This window comes from Geotrypetes seraphini, chromosome 2 (genome assembly GCF_902459505.1).
Source record: "Geotrypetes seraphini chromosome 2, aGeoSer1.1, whole genome shotgun sequence".
Taxonomy (NCBI): Eukaryota; Metazoa; Chordata; class Amphibia; order Gymnophiona; family Dermophiidae; genus Geotrypetes; species Geotrypetes seraphini.
In genome coordinates this window covers 134,312,554-134,335,587 of record NC_047085.1, presented here as the reverse complement: position 1 = coordinate 134,335,587, position 23,034 = coordinate 134,312,554, and the positions used below count along the sequence as shown (strand labels likewise).

General features: G+C 39.6%; 1 protein-coding gene across 1 annotated transcript in view; it reads right to left on the bottom strand.

Moving 5' to 3' along the window:
• The window catches only part of CDH2 (cadherin 2), a 486,773-nt gene that overhangs the window by 70,956 nt on the left and 392,783 nt on the right, over positions 1-23,034 (bottom strand). The window contains exons 8-10 of the mRNA XM_033933790.1: positions 18,532-18,669; positions 16,526-16,711; positions 5,216-5,469 (exon numbers count right to left, since the gene is read on the bottom strand). Of these exons, the coding sequence (XP_033789681.1) occupies positions 5,216-5,469; positions 16,526-16,711; positions 18,532-18,669 (578 nt within the window). The remainder of the gene's footprint in view (positions 1-5,215; positions 5,470-16,525; positions 16,712-18,531; positions 18,670-23,034) is intronic.

Below are 23,034 nucleotides of genomic sequence, written 5' to 3'. Positions count from 1 at the left end.
CGTTCTTGCTGCTCGCAGAACAATGTAACCTCGTAAGAGAAGTGGGATCCTTCTTTTAATAGTCTGTCGTACCCAGCTAAAATGCTCCTTCTGAGGGAGGACAAATTCCAGAGGAGTAACAGAAAAGTCTGCGGTTCCTCTATATCAGACATTAATATGTCGCATGTCACAGGCCATTGTAAAATACCAAATATTCAGCAAACCTAAACCTTCCTGCGGCTTAGGAGTCTGAATGACAGTAATCGGTAGTCTTGTGCCATAAGTAAACTTGTAATGCCCTGTAATCTTGTAATAAATCTGTAACTTTGAGAAACAAAGGCCAATGTATGAAATACATATTAAAAAGACTGATGCACCCCATCAAGGACACAGGGAATGCCTGTCAAACTTGTAGTTTCTGCTCCATGTCAACAAGCAAAGGTAGCACATTACCATCATATAAAAGTGACCAATCCTGTGGAATAAAAAATCCTAGATACTAGTGCTGCCTGATTCGCCGATTTGAATCAATTCGCTGTCTGAGAAAATTGGATTCACCGATTCAGCAACCCCCACCCTGGTGAGACCTGACATACCTTGGAGGCATCCTAAAACAGCAGTGGCAGCACTCTGAATGGGCTGTTTCGTAGTCTTCCACGCCGGGGCCTTCCTTCTGCCATGTCACTTAGGACGTCATTGGTGATATGGCAGAGGAAAGCCCTAGCAGGACTGGTCGTGAAGCAACCCGTTCAGAGCGCTACCGCTGCTCTAGGAGGCCTCAGAAGTATATCAGGTCTCACGGTGGGAGAATCGGTGGGGTGCTGCTGTACAGGGGGATGGGAGGGAGGGATAGAAAACTACTGCACAGGGGGATGGGTGGAAGAGGAGGAAAGCTGCTGCTCAGGGGGATGGGAGGGGAGGAAAGATGCTGCAACTGGGGGAGAAAGGAAAGAGGAAGAATTGTTGGGGGTGGATGAGAGGATGGGAGAGATGAAACAAAGGTAGAAATAGGTTAGGGAGAGAAAAATCCTTCAAATGATGGAGGGGAGGTAGACATGCATGGAGGAGAGAAAGAAACGTTGGACAAAGGGTGGAGGGCAAGGAGAAATAGTGCATGGGGAGAGAGAAAAAAAATGTTGCACATGATAATGGAGGGGAAGAAAGGATAGATGCTGCATGGAGTGAAATAGAGAGGTTTGACCTAGGGCACAAGGCAGAGAGAGAGATGGTAGAGAGCGAGAAAGAAACAAATTTTGGATATGACAGTGGAAGGTAGAAAAAATAATTTTCTATTGTGTGATGATGATACACGCCCAAAACCTCATCAGAGGCTCATACCCTATGAAGTAAAGGCTCCAAAGATACACAAAGAGCAAATGAGATAGAAGACAGTCCAGTCTAGTGCTGAGGGACAGAAAAAGCCACCGTACACATCCCATTCACCAGCAAAGAGGCCTGTGGTTCCGCACAGAGAGTATAGATAGCTGCCAAAAAATAAATAGTGTGCCACAAAATCCTCTCAGTTCTTACTCAAATATTATTATTATTTTTTTTTAAAGTCAAGATATTTAAAGAGATAGGATGGCAACCACCACCCTGACCAATGCTGATAAAAAGGCTCTGCGCCTCCAGCTCCAACCAAATTAACTCCCCCTCCCGTTTTTACGAAACCGCAAAAGCGTTTTTTAGTGCAGGCTGGTGCGTTGAATGCTCTGCGCTGCTCATAGAACTCTAAAATCCACACCGGCGCTAAAATCCGCTTTCAGTTTTGTAAAGGGGGGGAAGGGTAAGAGTGATCTGAAACCTCTTCTGGACCTGTGTTGGCTGAGGACACATGAGGAAGAAGAGACCTTTCAATAAAAATATAATCCAACCTGGAGAAGGTGTTATTTACCCTAGACATTAGGATATAATCACGGTCTTCAGGGTGCAGTAAGTGCCACAGATCTATAAGGTTCACAGCGGTACAAAAGTGTTGTGGGACCCCTTTGTCTGGGCCACCATCTGCTATTCATGTCCTCAGTCACAAACATAGGCTTATCTGTATAATTAAGGCACACTGGTAAGAGATGACAATAAAAATTGGGATCTGGATTAGCTGGAGCATAAACCACCAATAAAATCAGTTCTCTTCCTTGAAGACGTACTTTGAAAACTACATAGGAACCCTTTATGTCTTTAAGCAGCAGTTCTATTTTGCAAGGTAAATCCTTGCACACTAGTACTGCCACTCCCCTCCCCTCTTGTGCCCGTCTGCAGCAGAATAACACATCCCCAAGCACAGTTTCTGTAATTTCAATGTTTCAGCTTCTGATAACCGGGATGTCTGCAAACAGGCAATATCTGGTCCATGTCTCTTAAGAGCTGCTAAGATTTTACTCCGTTTTATCAGCTGCTGAATAATCCTGAAATATATGCATTAGTTCCCTGTCATATATTATTTTATTTATTTATTTAAAAGATTTCTTATACGCTCATACCTAAGCGTCTTACAACAGTACAATCATAATAAGATATGCATACAAGTAACACACAATAATGTCTATCTCCATACAATTCATTCATTTAAACACTTCCCCATCTAATAATGTTAATAGCTCCATAAAATATTAATTCTAATTTAAATGCCTCCACAAATAGAGTTATTTTAAGTATGTTCTTAAACTTTTGTAAATCCAGAAGTGCTCTCAATGACCCTGTCAATTTATTCCACAATAACACCCCTGCTATGGAAATTGCAGATACCCTTGTACTTTCATAATGTCCTTGTGAAAACTCATAAAGGCACAAGAATTCTTGCTTATGAGCATAATTGTGAAATCTTGCAATGACCACTTGAAATGAGGTTCCCCATCTCGCTTGCAGCCCAAGTGGTGTGTGTGCTCAAGATACAGGGCCTTCTTATTTAATAAGGAAGGAAGTACCTTCAAGATCCAACTTTCTAGAATATGAGGCAGCTACTTCTAAGGAATCTTCTCATGTAAGCTCACAAAATGTACATTATTGTACTACAACAGTTTTCAAGATGATCTAATTTCATGGCCTGTTCTTTAATTTGGGCCTGCAAGGTGCTCAGCTGTGTGCACGAGGTTGTGGTTGATTCTTCTATGGAAGAAAGATGCTGCTCCAACTCACCAGTCTGGTACATGATCTCTGCACGCAAGGACTCCACATTAGACATCTGCCCTGAAAGCTGCTTAAAGATGTGGCTCAATTGCCTCTCTCACAGCCTTGGTAAGCTGCTCTAATTGAAGGGCAGAGAATGGCACAGCAGCTGGTGTGCTCAACTCCTCCATCTTGCCATCCCTACAGCGGGGTTTATCCTCATTTTTTTAAGATGATTTAGTTGCCATTCCGTCTCTGGATTTCTTAACAAACTATTACATATACCAGGGGTAGGCAATTCCGATCCTCAAGAGCCAGAGCCAGGTCAGGTTTTCAGGATATCCACAATGAATATGTATGAGATGGATTTGCATGCACTGCCTCCTTGAGATGCAAATCTATCTCATGCATATTTATTGTGGATATCCTGAAAACCTGACCTGGCTCCGGCTCTCGAGGACCGGAATTGCCTACCCCTGCCATATACTAACCAGAAGATCTGCTCAGGTTATACATGGCCAGATCAGCAGTTAAAATGAAAAGTAAAGTAATAATAATAATAATAACAAAGTCGTGAAGTTCTATGCGGTTTACATAATTTAAAATACAATAAAAGTTGAAGAAGATAAGAGAGTAAAGAACCAATAGCTAAAAACCCTAAAAGTCTAATAATTACATAGTATAAAATTTTTACAAATTAACTACCTAAGTACTTAAAAATAAACGTGCTTTTAGATGTTTTCTAAATTCCCCATAGATTTCGGTAAAAAGGAGAAGTTGATCTAAGGGCTCCTTTTACTAAGCTGCGTTAGGGCTTTAACGCGCGGAATAGCGGGCGCTACAATGCCACGTGCGCTAGACGCTAACGCCAGCATTGAGCTGGTGTTAGTTCTAGCCGCATAGCGTGGGGTTAGCGCGCACTAATCTGCTGCGCGTGCTAAAAACGCTAGCGCACCTTAGTAAAAGGAGCCCTAAGTCTTTGCCCCATGCTGCTGCTGGATATGAAAGATGCTGATATTTTTTAAGTTTGCATCCTTTAACAGGCAGAAAAGCAAAAGCATGAGAGCAGGGGGACTCAAGCATCACATGATCTCCGTACATTCATTAATTCAATACAAGAATCTTCCACAGTCCATGAAACAAACATCTTGCCAAAACATTTCAAGCTTTCTATAAAATTGATCGACTCTTCTGGACTATTAATAGGCATGTTTTATTTATATGTATGCATTTTAGCAACACATTGTTATAATTTGTTTTGTATGGTTGTATTTACTTCATTTCTTTGGGGGTGTTTTAGTCATCGCATGGACTAACAAGTCTAATAAATGAAATGAAATTGTAGATCAAGAACAAATCACTGCACCATCCTGATCTACCACTTTTGTCACTAATTTACGCCCCCCTGTCCTTGTAAAAAAGCTTAGCACGGCTTTTAGCGCCGGCCGTGGTGGTAACAGCTCTGATGCTCACCGAATTCCTACAAGTGGCAGAGCCGTTACCGCCGCGACCAGCGCTAAAAACCATGCTACGGTTTTGTAAAAGGAGGTATTTTTTGTTTTTTTAAAGAATTCAATCAAGTTTATTTTGACAGATCTTCACTTTCTGAATCTATGCTATCTGGTATCCTGTAAAAAAAGGGTACTATTCTGTGCTCCCAGTTTTCTTTTACAGTTTCATTTTTTTTTTTTTAAAGAGGGGAAGAAGGATAATATGTATGTGGTTGGGGGAGGGACTAGCTAAGGGGCCACCACTGAAGAGATTCTTAACTATGCTAAAGAGAAAAAGTTATTAACATGGGCCACTGTTAAGACAAATTACTTTATACTTAACTCGGACAATTTTAGCACTAGTCCCATTTTATGCCATAAGACCTACAGTAGTTACTAATAGCTGTTATTTTAACAGCAAAATAACATGTCTTAATGGCAGTCCATGTTGATAACTTCCCCCCCTTATCAACAAAGCAAAACTTAAGAAAAAGACTTGTGCAAATAAACACAAGAAAAATCTAATTTACTATAAAGCAGAGAGATAAAAAAAATTAAAATATCCCAGAAGTTCTAGATAAAACATGATTAAATGGAAGTGCTACCAAGTAGAAGTTATCATAAGCCAAATTTGTATATACCTTATAGATTGTTGCATATATCGATCTGGATCCTGAGCAGTGAAGATTGTTAACATGGTTCCAGCAGGTATGCCCTCCTCTTGACGTATAAATTTAGGGTTGGGACTGAAGTATGGACTTTCATTCACATCGATAACTGTTATGGAGACAGATGCTGTTGACTGAGGAGGATGGTGAATGCCCTTGGCTAATGCCACTTGATTTTCCGCAGCCACAGTAAGTACAAATTTATTACTGGTCTCATAGTCAATTGGCTAGAAATACAAAAAATGGGGAGTGATTAGTTAATTAAATAAATGTGTGGCACAAAAACAATATTTCTTGTTTTATGGTGGAATTATGCACTTCTTTATGATTGGGGAGCAGGATGAATATGCAGGCTGATCAGACTAATTAGTGGAGTCCTACAATTTTCCCAAGCTATGTGTTTACACTGTTCACTATTCTTTTTAAGATCCTCAACCTATGCAAAAACATGAAAATGCTCAATATCTGTGACACTAAGGGGGAAATTCTACAAATGGTACCTAAGTTAATTAAGAAACACCATTTAAAATGGCCCCTAAAAAAATCATTGCTGTAATCGCACTTCCGTAGGCGTTTTAGGCCAATGTCACTGTGGGCGTGGCTAACACTGGAAGTGGCTTTGCGGTGCGATTCACGACAAAGAGAGGCACCAGAAATGTCGGCCTGGAAAACCCTGGCCTGCATTTCTGGAACCTATATTTCCCAGAGGAACAATCCTCTATATGGCGCCATTGAATGATTAACCAAATATAGTAAAGGTACAATCGTATTCCGTGAAGAACAATATTTTATGAATATACGTTGTAGATAGTTAAAGCAGGGGTTCATTCACACCAAAAATAACAGAAACAGGACAGTTGACAAAATAATAAATAAATAAATAAACGGAGAAAAATAAACCTCAATTGTGGGTCGCCGGGACTACACAAGTACCCTAAGCTCACCACCTCATCACGGGTTTATAAAAAAACTCCGTACAATTATAAATTCCTTTCATACTTCAGTATCTCTTTAGAAGAATAGTTTTCAAAAACATTCTCAAAGAATTTGAATTTCAACGTCCTAAAATTTTCTATAATGAAGTGAAATAGCCCCAAACTAACTATGTTTGTGGCAATCAGCTACAGCTGTAAATAACCTCTCAACAGGATCTAGTAGCGTGGTTATAAAACCTGCATAGTAACGTGTATAAGAGAGTCAAACACTCATCTGAAGAAACATCTTCGTCCCGATAGAAAAGATCTTCTATTTCGCCTGCAAGCAGGCTACTTCAGGGGATTCGTTTGCACCAGGTTATCTCCACGCTGTCAGCTGTGTATAGGGAGGCCTGCTTCTCTCAAAATGGCCCTCAAACCGAGATACGCGCCCGACTCGTTTAAAAACAGAACGAAGTCGGGCGTCATGACGTCATCGCAAAAACGCGATGAGTGATAGGTCAAACATCCTTACTTCACACAAAACACTAGATCCAGGAAAATAAATCTCAAATTCATAAAAACGGTTGCCACTCATGCTCAGAGTTTAAACCTTGTGGTTCTATAGTATGGAGGCAATTTATCCATTGTTGTTCCTTCTGCCATAATAGCTTTCTGATATCTCCTCGTCTCATTGAAGGGATAACTTTCTCAACCACCCAACATTTAAGGCTTTCGAACTTATGTTTTAAATTTAAACAATGGGCCACTATTGGTGCTGTCATTTTACATGTGTTCAAACAGCTTTTATGCTCTGTTATTCTTATAGTTAGATTACGTGATGTTTGGCCCACATAAAACAATTCGCATGGGCATTGTATTATATAAATCACGTTCGCTGTTTGGCAAGTAGAGGTCTGTTTAAGAATGTAATTTTTCCCATCAATTGGATTTATGAAGTTGGAAATAGTGGACATGATTTTACAATTCGTACAATGTCCACATGGGCTGTGTCCAAAAGTAGATTCTATTCTCTCATTTACAAACTTTTCCTTAGATGTATGACATAGCCAATCGCTTAAATTTCTATTTCTAGATTGAGGAAAAATAAATTTTTTGTTTATAAAACATGGAAGTGTTTTGAGCAATGGAAGATGTTTTTTATATTTCTTAATGATCTGAGGAGAAAAGCAAGTCTGTTTGATAATGCAAGGAATTATTTCAGATTCTTCTTTATTCTTAGGAGGCTTATTGTAGTCCAATAGTATCTCTCTAGGATTAGACAGAGCTCTTTTCTTTGCTTTTTTGATTATCGATGTTGGGTATTTTCTAGATGTTAATCTTTGCTCCAGTATCTTTGCTTCTTGAAGAAAATTTTCTTTATTATTACAAATTCTCCTATATCTTATAAACTGAGCAAACGGAATACTGGTTTTCAAATGTGCAGGATGCATACTATCGAATCTCAATAGTGTATTCCTATCCGTTGGTTTTCGAAATACCGATGTTGTTAGACGGATTCCATCCAATTGTACCCATACATCCAGAAAATTGATTTTATTTTTACTAGATGACACGGTAAATTTGATAGATTCATGACACTGATTTAACGCTGAAACAAATTCTTGAAGCTGGAGTTGGGTTCCTAACCAGATCACAAACACGTCATCTATAAAACGCCACCATTTAAACACAAATTGAAATCCTGTAAGTTTATAGATGAAAGTCTCTTCAAACCATGCCATATATAAATTGGCTATGGTTGGAGCAAACGATGCACCCATAGCTATGCCAGAGAGTTGTTCAAAAAATTCTCCATTAAAGATGAAATAATTATTTTTCAGAGCTATGGCACATAGTTCTTTCAAAAATTGTACAAAACCACTTCCAGGTTCATATTGAATATTCCATAGATTAACCAGAACTTGAAGGGCTTCATCTTGGGGTATGCTGGTATATAACGAGCACACATCAAAAGTGACTAATGTACAATTTTGTAAAGCATCAGGTTCAATATCGTTTAGCATTTTAAGAAACTGTGTTGTGTCTTGAATATATGATCTGATATCTTTCAGATGATTCTTCAGTTTTATATCAATATATTTACTTATCTTCTCCAACAGTGAATCACGTGCCGAAACTATTGGACGTCCAGGGGGGTGTTGAGTATCTTTGTGAATTTTGGGGAGTAAATAGAATATAGGAATTTTAAAGTGTTGAGGTGTCAAAAACATATATTCCTTTTTTGTTATAAAGCCTTGTTTTAATGCTTCAGAACTGATTTGAGCAATTTTTTCAAATATTTCCAATGAAGGATCACAAGTCATTTTCAAATAAGTATCTCTTTTAGAAAGTTGGTTATTGGCTTCTGCTAAATATAACTCCAAACCCCATATTACTATTGCACCCCCTTTATCGGCCCGTCTAATAATTATTGTGGGATCTTTTTTTAGAGATTGTAACGCTGTCCATTCTGCGGGGGTCAAATTATTATAATGCCTTCGATATTTAGCATTTTCATCAACTTGCTGCAAGTCTTGAATCATTAAATTCTTAAAGGCTGTTATAATCGGATTTGGTTGGCCCGGAGGGTTCCATTTAGATTTAGGACGTACACAGGATAAATCAGGCTCTATGCTCGGATGTTCATGAAAAAAAGAGCATAAATTGAGCCTACGTAGAAATTTTTCTAAATCTATTCGAGCTTGAAAAGAGTTATGAGGTGCGGTAGGAACAAAAGTTAAACCTTTCGATAAGATCTTGATTTCATCAGTTGTTAAATTGCGATTTGATATGTTAATCACTATTGATTCCTCTTCCTCTGGGGTCGAGTACGTAATCGGCCTCGGTGTGTTCCTCTGCTTCGGGTACCTCTGCCTCCTTGAATTGGACCTATACCTTGCCTGTGTCGACCTTGATCCCCATCCGGATCTTCAGATGTGGAAGTACCCTCATTGCTTAAATTTTCAGATGAATCTCCAGATGTAGTAAATCTCACATTTTTTGTTTTATAATTCGTGTTCATCCATCTATAGACATATCCAGTTTGATAGTCTTTTTCATCTCTTTGATATTTAATAGAAATTTAAGCGATTGGCTATGTCATACATCTAAGGAAAAGTTTGTAAATGAGAGAATAGAATCTACTTTTGGACACAGCCCATGTGGACATTGTACGAATTGTAAAATCATGTCCACTATTTCCAACTTCATAAATCCAATTGATGGGAAAAATTACATTCTTAAACAGACCTCTACTTGCCAAACAGCGAACGTGATTTATATAATACAATGCCCATGCGAATTGTTTTATGTGGGCCAAACATCACGTAATCTAACTATAAGAATAACAGAGCATAAAAGCTGTTTGAACACATGTAAAATGACAGCACCAATAGTGGCCCATTGTTTAAATTTAAAACATAAGTTCGAAAGCCTTAAATGTTGGGTGGTTGAGAAAGTTATCCCTTCAATGAGACGAGGAGATATCAGAAAGCTATTATGGCAGAAGGAACAACAATGGATAAATTGCCTCCATACTATAGAACCACAAGGTTTAAACTCTGAGCATGAGTGGCAACCGTTTTTATGAATTTGAGATTTATTTTCCTGGATCTAGTGTTTTGTGTGAAGTAAGGATGTTTGACCTATCACTCATCGCGTTTTTGCGATGACGTCATGACGCCCGACTTCGTTCTGTTTTTAAACGAGTCGGGCGCGTATCTCAGTTTGAGGGCCATTTTGAGAGAAGCAGGCCTCCCTATACACAGCTGACAGCGTGGAGATAACCTGGTGCAAACGAATCCCCTGAAGTAGCCTGCTTGCAGGCGAAATAGAAGATCTTTTCTATCGGGACGAAGATGTTTCTTCAGATGAGTGTTTGACTCTCTTATACACGTTACTATGCAGGTTTTATAACCACGCTACTAGATCCTGTTGAGAGGTTATTTACAGCTGTAGCTGATTGCCACAAACATAGTTAGTTTGGGGCTATTTCACTTCATTATAGAAAATTTTAGGACGTTGAAATTCAAATTCTTTGAGAATGTTTTTGAAAACTATTCTTCTAAAGAGATACTGAAGTATGAAAAGAATTTATAATTGTACGGAGTTTTTTTATAAACCCGTGATGAGGTGGTGAGCTTAGGGTACTTGTGTAGTCCCGGCGACCCACAATTGAGGTTTATTTTTCTCCGTTTATTTATTTATTTATTATTTTGTCAACTGTCCTGTTTCTGTTATTTTTGGTGTGAATGAACCCCTGCTTTAACTATCTACAATGTATAAAGCCATTGAATGATTGACACGTGATCAGCAGCCACTTTTTAGGCGGCTGCCAATACTGGCACCGTATAGAGAATATGGGTCTAAGTAGAAAGTACACAATCAGTATCACCAAGTAAAGAACTTCTGAGTCAACATGTAAATGAATATAACATTTTCAATGAAATATGGAAGAACAATGTAATTTCATCACGTTCACAGATTCATTTTTCTGGATCCTTGGTATTCACTCCCAATCCTGGAGGGTCGCCCACAGGTCAGGCTTTCAGAATATCCCTAATGAATATACATGGAACAGATTTGCATGACTACAGCTCCCTTGTATGCAAATCTCTCTCACACACAGACTCACTGGCGGCCCTCCAGGACTTGGAGTGAATAGCACTGCTCTACCCAGTATCAAAGCCAATTCTCTTGTGCTATCCAACCACAGACTGCATTTAGAGCTCCTAAAACAAAAGCTTTAACCAAAAAAAAAAAAAAAAAGAAGAAGAATCAGAGCACATTACTGTTATAGAAGAAGACTGGGTCTTCTATTTATCAAAAGGATGCCTACCTTTTATGATCAATTGAAATCCTCTTAAAAATTAATACGAACTATTTGTACCTTCCATCATGCCTCTTAATTAAAAGACATTCAGCTGAGACTGCTAAGTTAACATCCGTCAAGCTTCAGATGAAATGTGTCTACCCCCGACAGCTTTCCTGTCTTGCATGGTTGTGTCTATATTCTATGTTATTCTGTGCTGTTATTCCAGCTGTGACATTGCAGCGTGTGATCTGTTAGCTTTTGATGCTACTCTTGACATAGGCCTAAAAGGCAGAATGGGATAGAGCATTCTTCTGTTGACTTAAAGTGTCTGTTCCATTGGTGAGCAGCTGGCTATTGCTAGTGTTTGGGTTTTTTTTTTTCATTGCCAGTTTCTTTATTTCATGATACATTTCAAGGGACATGGGCCATATCAAAATATTTTAAGGAACCAACAAGAAATAATATTGCCTAGAGTGATCATATTATAAACCATGGAGACCTAGCCCTTAATTTTGTTTTCAAGATCTCTAAAAGTAGGACTACAGCTTTAAGCATGCTTTGGACTAAAACCAGGAGAGTCTCAGTTTGTCCCCACTGGGCTTGGTAGTATATGAAACCCTAACTATATCCTATCACTAATAAGTACCATAAAAGCAGAAGCTCTTGAGTAATGAACTACAATAAATGGGATTTGCTGCATATCAGGCCTCATAGCCCAATATTTTATAGATCTCTATCCTATCTCCTCTGAGCTGTCTTTTCTCCAGGCTGAAGAGCCCTACCTGCTTTAGCCTTTCCTTATAGGGATGTCTTCCCATCCGTTTTATAATTTTATCTTTGTTTTCCATTCCTTTCTTGATAATTCCTGACATTCCATTTGTTTTCTTATCTGCCGCTGCACACTGAGCTGAGAATTTCAACGTATCCTCAACGATGATCCTTTTCCTGAACAGCGATTCCTAATGTGGAACCCTGTAAGTAATTTGTCTGAGTAAGGCTAATAGAAATAATTTTTCTGAATGGCCTAGTGGTTAGACCTGTGGACTGAGAGCCAGAAAAAGCCATGGTTCAAACACTGCTTCTTCCCCTGATGCTCCTCATTAGTTTGAACTATTCAAAATACTTGCTCAATTGGAGGCTAGGTTCAATCAATAGATCCTCAAACTCAGTAGATTCCTCAGTAAAGCCAGTTAATACAGCATATTCAGTTTTGTGTGGATTAGGATCTTCAGATTGCTGTCGGAGTGTATTACTCCTTTCATTGATCCTTATCTTTTTTTTCCTAAGGGCTCCTTTTACTAAGGTGTGCTAGCGTTTCTAGCACGCGCTACATTGCCGGGCGCGCTAACCCCACGCTACAGCTCAATGGTGGCATTAGCGTCTAGTGCGCACACTAAAACCGCTAGCGCAGCTTAGTAAAAGGAGCCCTAAATCTTCTTTATATATATAAATTATTATGGGGGTCCTTTTACTAAGGCGCGCTAGCCGTTTTAATGCATGCTAAATGCCAATACATCCATTATATTCTATGGACGCATTAGCATTTAGCGTGCGCTAAATCAGCTAGCTTGCCTTAGTAAAAGAGGGGGTATGTGAAGCATGTAAAGATCAATAACTTATCTTAAATTTGTTCAAACTTTAGGAGGGGTGTTGTGAAAGTTTAAACAAAATTTAAAAAAAAAATGTATTTGTATCAAAGTTCATTTTTAATTATAGGATCAAAATTAAGAAAACAAGGTTTTAGAACTCACAGATCAGAAATTGAATCTTTCTAGTCCCCATTAGTGGTGGAGATATCTAAAAACAATAAGGGGCTCATAATCAAAAGAGAAAAACGTCCGAAAACCAGTCTAAGTCGGCACTTGGACAAACATTTCTCAAAAACATCCAAGCGTCAATAATAAAACTGGGTTTTGGATGTATTTAAAAGCGACCTAGGCCTTCATAGTGTCGCTCAACGTCCAAAGCTAAACGGGGCTTTTCGGGAGGCGCGTCAAGGGCGGGAGTTGGGCGGGACATGGGCCGGCTTAGACTTAGTCGTACAGCATGTATTATCGAAAATTTAACAACAGAGTCTAGACAGAACTTGGACGTTGTGACTTAGATCATGTAAAACATGGTCTAAGTCACAAAAACCCACCTAAACTCACCAGATAAGCACTGCAAACACATAACACAGACCCCCACACATTACCCCAGTGATCACCAACCCCCCACCCCCATAAAAATTTTATTCACAACTTTAAATTTCAGCCTCAAGACCATCATCACCTGGCTGCCTGGTGTAGGAAAGCCTAGTTGTCCAGCCCAGAGGCAGCCTAAGTCGTCTTGGGGGTGGGTTAGGGACCCAGAGAGAGGAGGACCCATGCCCATAAGCCCCTGTAATCACTGCATTGATACTGAAACAAGTGCACTGCCCTATACACCCCCAAACTCTTTTTTACTGGCATATAAGTGGCTCCTGCAGCCATACGGGTTATTGGGGTGGTAGATAAGTGGGTCTAGGGGATTCTGGAGGTGGTTTGGGGGGCTCACCGTCACCTATAAGGGAGCTGTAGTGAGGAGAAGCCATGGTACCCTTTTTGTGAAGTTCACAGCAGTGCCCTGTAAGGTACCCTACTATTTAAGTGGCATGTCTGGGTGTGCAGTCCATCACTTTGCAGACCCCTCCCACGTCCAACAGGGCTTGTTCTAGGTGTTTTGGACTTGGACGGAATGTTGGACGGAAATGTGGTATAAAGATAGACTATTTAGTGGGTTGGACGATCAGATCGGCAGGACGTATAATTAGACGATTTTCGAAAGTAAAAAAAACTTGGACATATCTTTCGAAAATGTGTCTTAGGCTCTTTTTAATTTTGGACGACTTGCGAGATGGACGTAAACGGACTTAGACGTCCCTTTCGATTATGCCCCTCCATGTATACACATAAAGGGCACCTTTTACTAAGCTGCGGTAGCGTTTTTAGCGCGTGCTGAAGATTAGCGTGCGCTAACCCCCACGCTACGCAGAAAAACTAATGCCAGCTCTATGGAGGCGTTAGCGTCTAGCGCACGCGGCATTGTACCGTGCGCTAAGCACATGATAAAAACGCTACCACAGCTTAGTAAAAGGAGCCCATAGTTTAGAAGAAAAAGAAAAAAAATTAAACTTTTCTTTTTTATCACTAGCAGACGCCTATTAAATTCCAATTACCCCTTCATCCTACTAGAAAATTATTTACTTTGAAGCAGGAGCTTTATCAACAAGACAATTTTCCAAATGTATTGGATCAAGAAAAACATAAGAATTTTCAATATGAAAAGTTTTAACACATTTAAGTTATTGATCTTTACATGCTTCGCATTATAATTTATATATAAGGAAATTTTAGAAAAAAAAGAGTTAAGGATCAATGAAGAAGTGACTATAAAGGAATAATCTGAAGATCCTAATCCACACAATTCTGAATATACTGGTATTAACTGGCTTTACTGAGTAATCTACTGGGCCTCATTAGTTTAGTTTGGGTAAGTTATCTCATTTTCCATCACCACAGGAACAAATTGCAAGCTGTACTATAACAACATTTTAAACCATCTTATGCACAGATTTGGAAAAGTGGATAAATCCAGATTCAATCCTCCCCTCCTCCCAGCAAAAACAAAAAAATTGTTCATGGGGATGGGGATAATTCTCTAGACATTTTTCTGTAAGTAAAGGTTTTTTTTTAATTTTAAAATACAATTACTTTGTGGTATACACAAGAACATAAAAATAGCCATACTGGGACAGACCAATGGTCCATCTGGCCTAGTATCTTGTTTCTACAGTGGCAGAATCCCAAATAACAGGAACAAAACCAACTAGTATGCATGCTTGCAAGTGCTGAAATTAGACATTATCAAGCAGCTGTGAGAAGTCTCAACAAGGTATTTTTGGGCAACTATTTTCCTTAACAGGAATGAATTTGGAAAAGAAGATGTGAGAAGCTGATAGTTTTTAAGTTTTACCCTGATTCAGCCTGTGGGCATAACATGGCCATGTCAGGCTTTATCTGCTAATAATTATTTTTAAAGACATCTCTTCACCAGTGTGGTAACACTTTATCTTGGGACTGTGGATTTGGTGATATTTCTCAGGCTCTTTTTGTTTGCTTGCCGTTAAGATGGTGAATTTTACATGCATGCCACAGGAAGGCATTCTTAGGGGGAGTAGTCTGGCTGGAGTACTTTTAAAAATATTTAAGTGCATGCTGCCATTCACACCTGCTTTTGGGCAGGTATAAATGTGTGCGTCCACATTTGCACCATCTGGGGCTGGTTCTGGATACCTATTTTCTAAAGGATTTGAGAGAGGTGCTGTGTGTATAGGCATAGGATGAATATAAATGATATAAGTACCAAGAAGGCTGCATTGTAACACCATTACAACAGCTCATGCAAATTGCTCTGTATTGTTACATCGCTACAGCAACTCATGCTTTGTGATACCATTGCAAAAGCTCATATAAACCACTCAGATTTGACTGTTTCAGTCATTAGTTGGGGTATAAACATTCATGTGAAAAAATTAGGACATCCCATGAAATATGGAGTTCTTTCTTAAGAAATGTTCACATATCGATGTCAAATCTTTTTTTTTTTTTATATTTATCTTTGGAAAAGAAAGTGATACAATTGCAGGTAAACCACAAAAATTTTCCTTGATTTACTCATGAAACAAAAGATATCCACAAAAATGTGTATTCTAACTGAGGAATAAATTAGGACACCCTAAGGAAAACTTTTGTGGTTTACCCGCAATTACATCACTTTTTTTCCCAGAGATTAAAAAAAAATAAATAAAAGATTTGTGACCGATATGTGAACGTTTCTTAAAAAAGAACTGAATATTTCATGGGGTATCCTAATTTTTTCACATGACTAAGCTTTGAATAAACAATAAACATAACTTAGAATAGGCAATTTTTTGATGGTCCTGTTACAGATGGTCTTGTTACAAATCAGGCCCTTCGGGCCCGGATTCTGTAAATGACACCTAAATCGGCAGCCACCTTCAAAAAAGGCGACGGACATGTGTCAATCACGCTTAGGTGCTGTTTAAAGAATTACGGCTAATGGCGCATATCACAAAACACAGGCGCCAGTAATGTAGGCCATTTTTTTACTGGCTTCTACTGCAGACGCATAAGTTCTTCTCAGAATCGCGTCTAACGGTGCCTAAGGTTACTAACGGTGCCCGTCATGCTTACTTTGACCTTAAGCACCATTAGGTAGCTTTTGTAGGCACGATTTATAACGCCTACTTTTTTTTTTTTTTTTACATGATTACAGAACCCACTTTTTTTTAACAAGTTTTAAATTGGTTTTTAATGGCACAGTCAATTACCAAACCAACTAAAACAATTAAGTGAGGTGGCAGTAGGGCGCTTACTGTCTAACTTACGGTGCTGTTTACAGAATCAGGCCCTTTGCAACTCATAATGACCTTGCTGGCTAATATTATAAAAAAAAAATGCATGCAGAACTGCTTAATTAAGAGGTTTTCAATCTGGAATCATATTACCTTACCTTCACAACAGTTAACAAGCCATCGTTACTATGTGCATCAGTCAATATGCTGAATCGGCCAGTAGGGTCTCCGCTAATGATTCTGTAGACTGCGTTCCAGGCAGGAGTGTGTGGCTGATCCTTATCAGTTACTGTTAAGTTAGCCACTGTTATATTCACTCTGTTTTCAGGCACCTCTCCAAAAAACTAGAGCAGAAGATTTAAAAAATATATATACTGAAATCTTTTACTCTGAGAAGATTTTGGCTACATATTGCTGGATGAACTCGATATGCAACTGGCATACATAGTATGTATTTGTCAAATTTTAAGCAGGGAATCAAATTGATACTGCTGAACTTTACTCCAGGATGTGAACAAAACTGATTTGTACAAATAAGCATAAATGTCTATATCTATATAAAATTGGACCTATGATAAATAGAATCTATTAATGTGCTTTAGAGCATGATAGTGTGATAATGCACTTTAATAAATCTAACCCTAGAGAGACATATCCAATGGTTCTCCACTGGAAAGAGCAACTTGGGAGGACTGGAGGTCCAAAAGGACCACTATTGTGTAATGTTCTGAAATTTGCAACAGTATACTTTGAATTCTGAAGAGATACATATACTATGCCACTGGGCCACTAAATAAAACACTGGACATGTACATGTTCTATAAATACAAAAAAACGAGGCGTGGAGGAAACACTAACAATACAAAAAACTACTAGTCTTCACTTAAACACAATAGGACATTCCAGCCGAGTTATCACTATAGACCAAAGAAAAAGCCTCAGGTTACAGGTGCTTTAATCCGAATACCAGTGTATCTTTATTATATATAATGCCAACCCTCTCTAACCCTTTCACAGAATCTGTACTTGCGAGTCGGATGACAACGGCGACCTCGGGAGACCCTTGAGACAGCACTGTTTGTGCGAAACATGTCGTGTCAGACTCCCAGGTTCAGCTGTGTGTAGAAGCTAAGTATATATTCTTTAACTTTTACACTATTCTAATTTATTTAAACAAGAAATATTTCTATGAGCACACTAAATTTGACACAGCGTTTAACAATGAATTACTTATGATGAGGCACCACATAAATCTCCCGCTTTTTGAAACTAATATAGCGGTGGAGTGGTGGGGCTGAGGTATTTCAGTGAAGCTATTGATACTTAAAATATACCAACCTAGTTTGTTCATTTCATCTATCAGGTTACAGGTGAGCATAAATATTAATGAGCTCTACCAACCTTTGCATCATCGTCATAAAAAACTTTCATCTAGGTGGCAAGCATCAGGCAACAACAAAAAAACGGTAGAAAATTGAAAAGCTACTTCAAATTATAGCTAAACTTTAGCCCTTATACTTTAGAGCCAATGTTTCATGGCAATACAACTGCTTCCTCAGGGCATACTGGACTTCCACACTAGCTGAACAGATTGTGACGTGGAGAGAGGGGAAAACCACGTCACAATCTGTTCAGCCAATGTGGAGGTACAGTATGCCCTGAGGAAGTGGTTGTACTGCCATGAAATGTTGGCTCTAAAGTATAAGGATTAAAGTTTAGCTATAATTTGAAGTAGCTTTTCAATTTTATACCATTTTTTGTTGTTGCCTGGTGCTTACCACCTAGAGGAAAGTTTTTTTTATCCCAATGATGTAGAGGTTGGTAGAGCTCATTAATATTTATGCTCACCTATAACCTGAGGCTTTTTCTTTGGTCTATGGTGATAGCTCGGCTGGAACGTCTTATTGTGTTTATGTGGAGACTAGTAGTTTTTTGTATTGTTATTGTTCATTTTCTATACATATGCATAATGTTGCATGGAATACTCTTATTGGGCGTATTATTAAATCCTCCATTAACTCAAGCACAACTTAGATTGCAAGAGCTCCAGAGACAGCCTACTGTACCCAAATGTAACTCAATGAGCTTCTACTGAAAAAGGTGTGAGCTAAAGCCAAAATCTGTTTTCTTCTCATATTCTTCAACATTTTTGCACTGTACTTACTGTACTGGCAGTGAACTCCGGAGGATTGTCATTGACATCTGTCACTGTGATGACAACTGTTGCTGTATTTGAAAGACCGTACGTCGGGTTTCCCTCCATGTCTGTAGCTTGAATTATTAATGTGTACTGTTGAACTTTCTAAAACAAAAATTTGATATTTACAGTTAAATATCACTACTTCTTTGGAAGGACACATCTCCAATATACCAGTTTATTACAGAGTAGCTTGAATCGGTTGCAATGAATCTGGGTAAGCATAACTCTATGTAAGTTCAGAATACACTATAGCAGATGCTGTTATACCATCTCTTGCACTGGTAAAGGTGAACAATTACTAAGCATTTCTATTACTATGATTAGTTAGAAGGCTCTATGGGCTCCTTTTACAAAGTATCATTCAATTCCCATGGGCTTCTTCGCATTCAGTGGAAAATAATTGACAGTGCCACTTTGTAAAAGGAGCCCTATGTTTATTTTATTTTTAGTAAGCTATTTCAGATCCTTACAGTCGAGATAGCAAAATCCTAGGCAACCTAAAATGCCACTGGTGCGTAGTGTAAGGTTACTAGATATCCTCTTTTTAATTTAGAGGATTTTCTGGGTGCCTGGAGGGATTTCAAAAACCTGTCAGTTTGTCCGGGTTCTATAAGACCTAACGACAGGGTCACGTCTGAAGGGAGTCTGCGCATGTGCGAACCTCAACATGATGATATAATACTATTCGCACATGCATGTAACGTCGTGTCGATGTCCGCACATGTGCAGATGTGGTCCTGAACTTGGGAAGGTTCATGAGGGCGGGGGGGGGGGGGGATACTTAACAGAAGCCTCTTTTTCAATCAGTAATCTTTCAAGCTAGGTAGGATCAAAGTAAATACATCCAGTAGAATTCAATATTATCACACAACTTCCAACTTTTCTGAACACCCCTAACCTCCTATGGCCACATCCTTTTTGGGTTGTGCATTATGGGATTTAGGTACTCAACATTACATTCGAAAGAACAGTGTGCAGCTAGATGCGGGCACAAATCCCAATTGGTGCAAATTAACTTAAATAATTGGTTGTTAGCATCCAATTGATGGTTAATAGCTCGTTAACCAATTGGGGGACAGAGTTTCTCAGTTGTTCCAGCATGCATACTACACTGAATCAGAGATATCTTTAAGAAAAAAAAAACCTGCTAAATATTTGGTCCTAAAGGCAGCTGAAGGCATGTCTCCCTTTGTCTAAGGTACCTCCAGGGGAATTTGAAACTTAGGTTTGCTTTGCCAACTAGCATTCAAGTACAGTCATGAAACATCTCCTTGACAATTGGAAAGGTACCATGAAATTCCCTACAAAGAATCTGAAAAAGACACAATAAAAACAAACATGGACATGTCCAGTTCTAATTTAGTTTAGAAACCACAGCATGGGGAAAAGGTTAGCTAGCGAACTACCAAAGCATCATTCAATAAGAACCCTTAAAGAAAAGCGAGAAGCTAGCTGATGTGGAAGTCACTATGGGAACTGATGCACAAAACGCTAACAACAAAACCATCAGGTTACAAGGAACAAAGACCCCCCTCCCCCATTTATTTCATAAGTGAATTCAGCACTGCGGAACTTAGCCCTCTCTAGCCTCTGGCCCCTTCTCTTTGCCCATCTCTGGAACTGCGTGCTAGCGTTTTTACTCTGGATATACAAAAGAGCTGGTCTCAGTGGATCTCTGCTCTGCAGATGCTGCTGGATATGTTAGTTGAATAAGTCTCAGTCACAGAGCTTTGAAGATCAAACACAAACCTGAGAGAATAACACTCCAGACTGTCAGGTGTTTATGGTTTTCTTTCGAGACTTATTTTCCCCAAATACCTTGAACTACTACAACTACTATTATTAATTATTTCAATAGTGCTGTACAGAGTCACAAAGAAGACAGTCCCTGCTCGAAACAGCTTACAATCTAAACAGACAAGAGAAATAGGATGTTATGGATACAGTTAAGGGGAATGGTTAATCTGCTGGCTAGGTTGGTGGGCAGTGGGGAGTAGGGCTACGGATTGAAGGCTATATCAAAAAGGTGGGTTTTCAGTTTGCTTTTAAACAAGGCAAGGGAAGGGGCTTGGCAAACAAACACAGGTAATTTATTCCAGGCATAGGGGGCAGTTAGATGAAAGGAACGGTCTGGAACTGGCAGTGGCGGAGAAGGGCTTATCTGAGGAACGACATTCTCTAGGAGGTGTATAAGGAGAGAGGAGAGAGAAGAGAGAACAGAGGAGAGATATTGAGGGGCAGCAGAATGAACACACTTGTAGGTCAGCAATAGGAGCTTGAACTGTATGCGATGGTGGATAAGGAGCTAGTGAAGTGAATTAAGGAGAGGGGTGACATGAGCGTAGCGAGGTTAGTAGAAGATGAGTCGTGCAGCAGAGTTTTGCACAGATTGCAAGGGGGAGAGGCGGCACTGCGGTAGACCAGTTAGAAGTAGATTGCAGTAATCTAAGCTTGAGGTTACGAGAGTGTGGACAAGGGTCCAGGTAATGTGCTCATAGAGGATGGGGCAAATTATGGTGATGTTGTAGAGATAGAAGTGACAGGCCTTAGCAGTTTGTTGGATGTGCATAGAAAATGAGAGGTCGGAATCTAAGACAACTCCAAGGTTGCGAACAGAGGAGACTGGAACGATGACAGCATTATTTACTGAGATGGAGAATGGAGGAGGAGAACAGGTTTGAGGAGGAAAGAGGAACAGCTCAGTCTTGGACATGTTTAGTTTCAGATGACAGCATGACATCCAGGCAGCAATGTCAGTCAAACAGGCAGAGACTTTTGGAAGACTTTAGGTGACATTTTGGGTGTAGAGAAGTAGATCTGGGAGGAAATCAGGGCACTGAGGGAAGAGGTGTAGACATAGAAGAGGTCCCCAACCCCCTATATGCCCTCTGTCTGTTCAAATTAGACTGTAAGCTCTTCTGAGCAAGGACTGTATGTTGTATCTTGAATGTACAGCGCTGCGTACTATTTTTTGCATTATAAAATGATAGCAGTAGTAGTATCAGGCCTAAATGCTAGGAATGCCCCGACTTGCCCATGTACCTCCCATGGCCACGCCTCTTTTGGAGTTGCAAGCTATGACATTTAAGTGTGTCTATTATAGAACAGAGTGTAGGGCAGATCTACGCATATCTCCTAATTACTGCCAGTTAAGTGCTTTATGCCAATTACTGACTGTTAGCACCTAATTAGCTAAGGTGTGAATCTACACCAAAATATGGACAACCTATACAGAATCCAGCAGATATTTTGTACATACACAGAAACAGACATTTGACAAACATATATAATAAAAAGATTAATATGTGTTTTGCTGACTAATCTCGATTTTGCAACCTACACCTCCTCCTAAGTGCCATATTTTAAACAACTGAATGCCCAGAATCAGTCAGCTAAGGATTTGAGTAAAAAATATATTTTATGAATTTTATGAAAGGGGTTTAAACCGAAGAAAGGCAAACATAATTACTCTTTGTCACTAGTATAAACCTTTAAGTCTAAACATGGATAAGTGTAAGGTGATGCATGTTGGTTACAAAAATGTTATACATGAATACAGGATGTCTGGGGCGGTACTTGGAGAGAGCCCCCAGGAAAGAGAATTGGGAGTGCTGGTCGACAAGTTGATGAAGCCGTCTGCGTAATGAATGGCGGCGGCGGCGGCAAAAAGGGCGAACAGAATGCTAGGAATGATAAAGAAGGGGATCATGAACAGATCGGAGAAGGTTATCATGCCGCTGTACCGGGCCATGGTACGCCCTCACCTGGAATACTGCATCCAGCACTAGTCGCCGTACTTGAAGAAGGAGACAGTATTACTCGAAAGGGTCCAGTGAAGAGCGACTAAAATAGTTAAGGGGCTGGAGGAGTTGTCGTACAGTGAGAGATTAGATCCCTTGAAAAGATGCGACTGAGAGGGGACATGATCGAAACATTCAAGATAATGAAGGGAATAGACTTAGTAAATAAAGACAGGTTGCTCACCCTCTCCAAAGTAGAGAGGAAGAGAAGGCACTCTCTAAAGTTAAAAAGGGATAGATTCCGTACAAACGTAAGGAAGTTCTTCTTCACCCAGAGAGTGGTAGAAAACTGGAACGCTCTTCCAGAGGCTGTTATAGGGGAAATCACCCTCCAGGGATTCAAGACAAAGTTAGGCAAGCTCTTGCTGAACTGAAACGTAAGCAGGTAAGGCTAATCTCAGTTAGGGCACTGGTCTTTGACCTAAGGGCCGCCGCCTGAGCGGACTGCTGGGCACGATGGACCACTGGTCTGACCCAGCAGCGGCAATTCTTATGTTTATTCATTTAGTTGACTCTTATGCCTGTTTCAGAGCAGGTGTAAATAACAATGGCTGTATTTTATTTAAAGTATACATGCATGCTTTTCTGGCCTGCCCACAACATGCCCCCTTCCAAACCATCTCTCTCATGAAGCTTTTTAAAATAGGAATTTACATGTATAGCATTT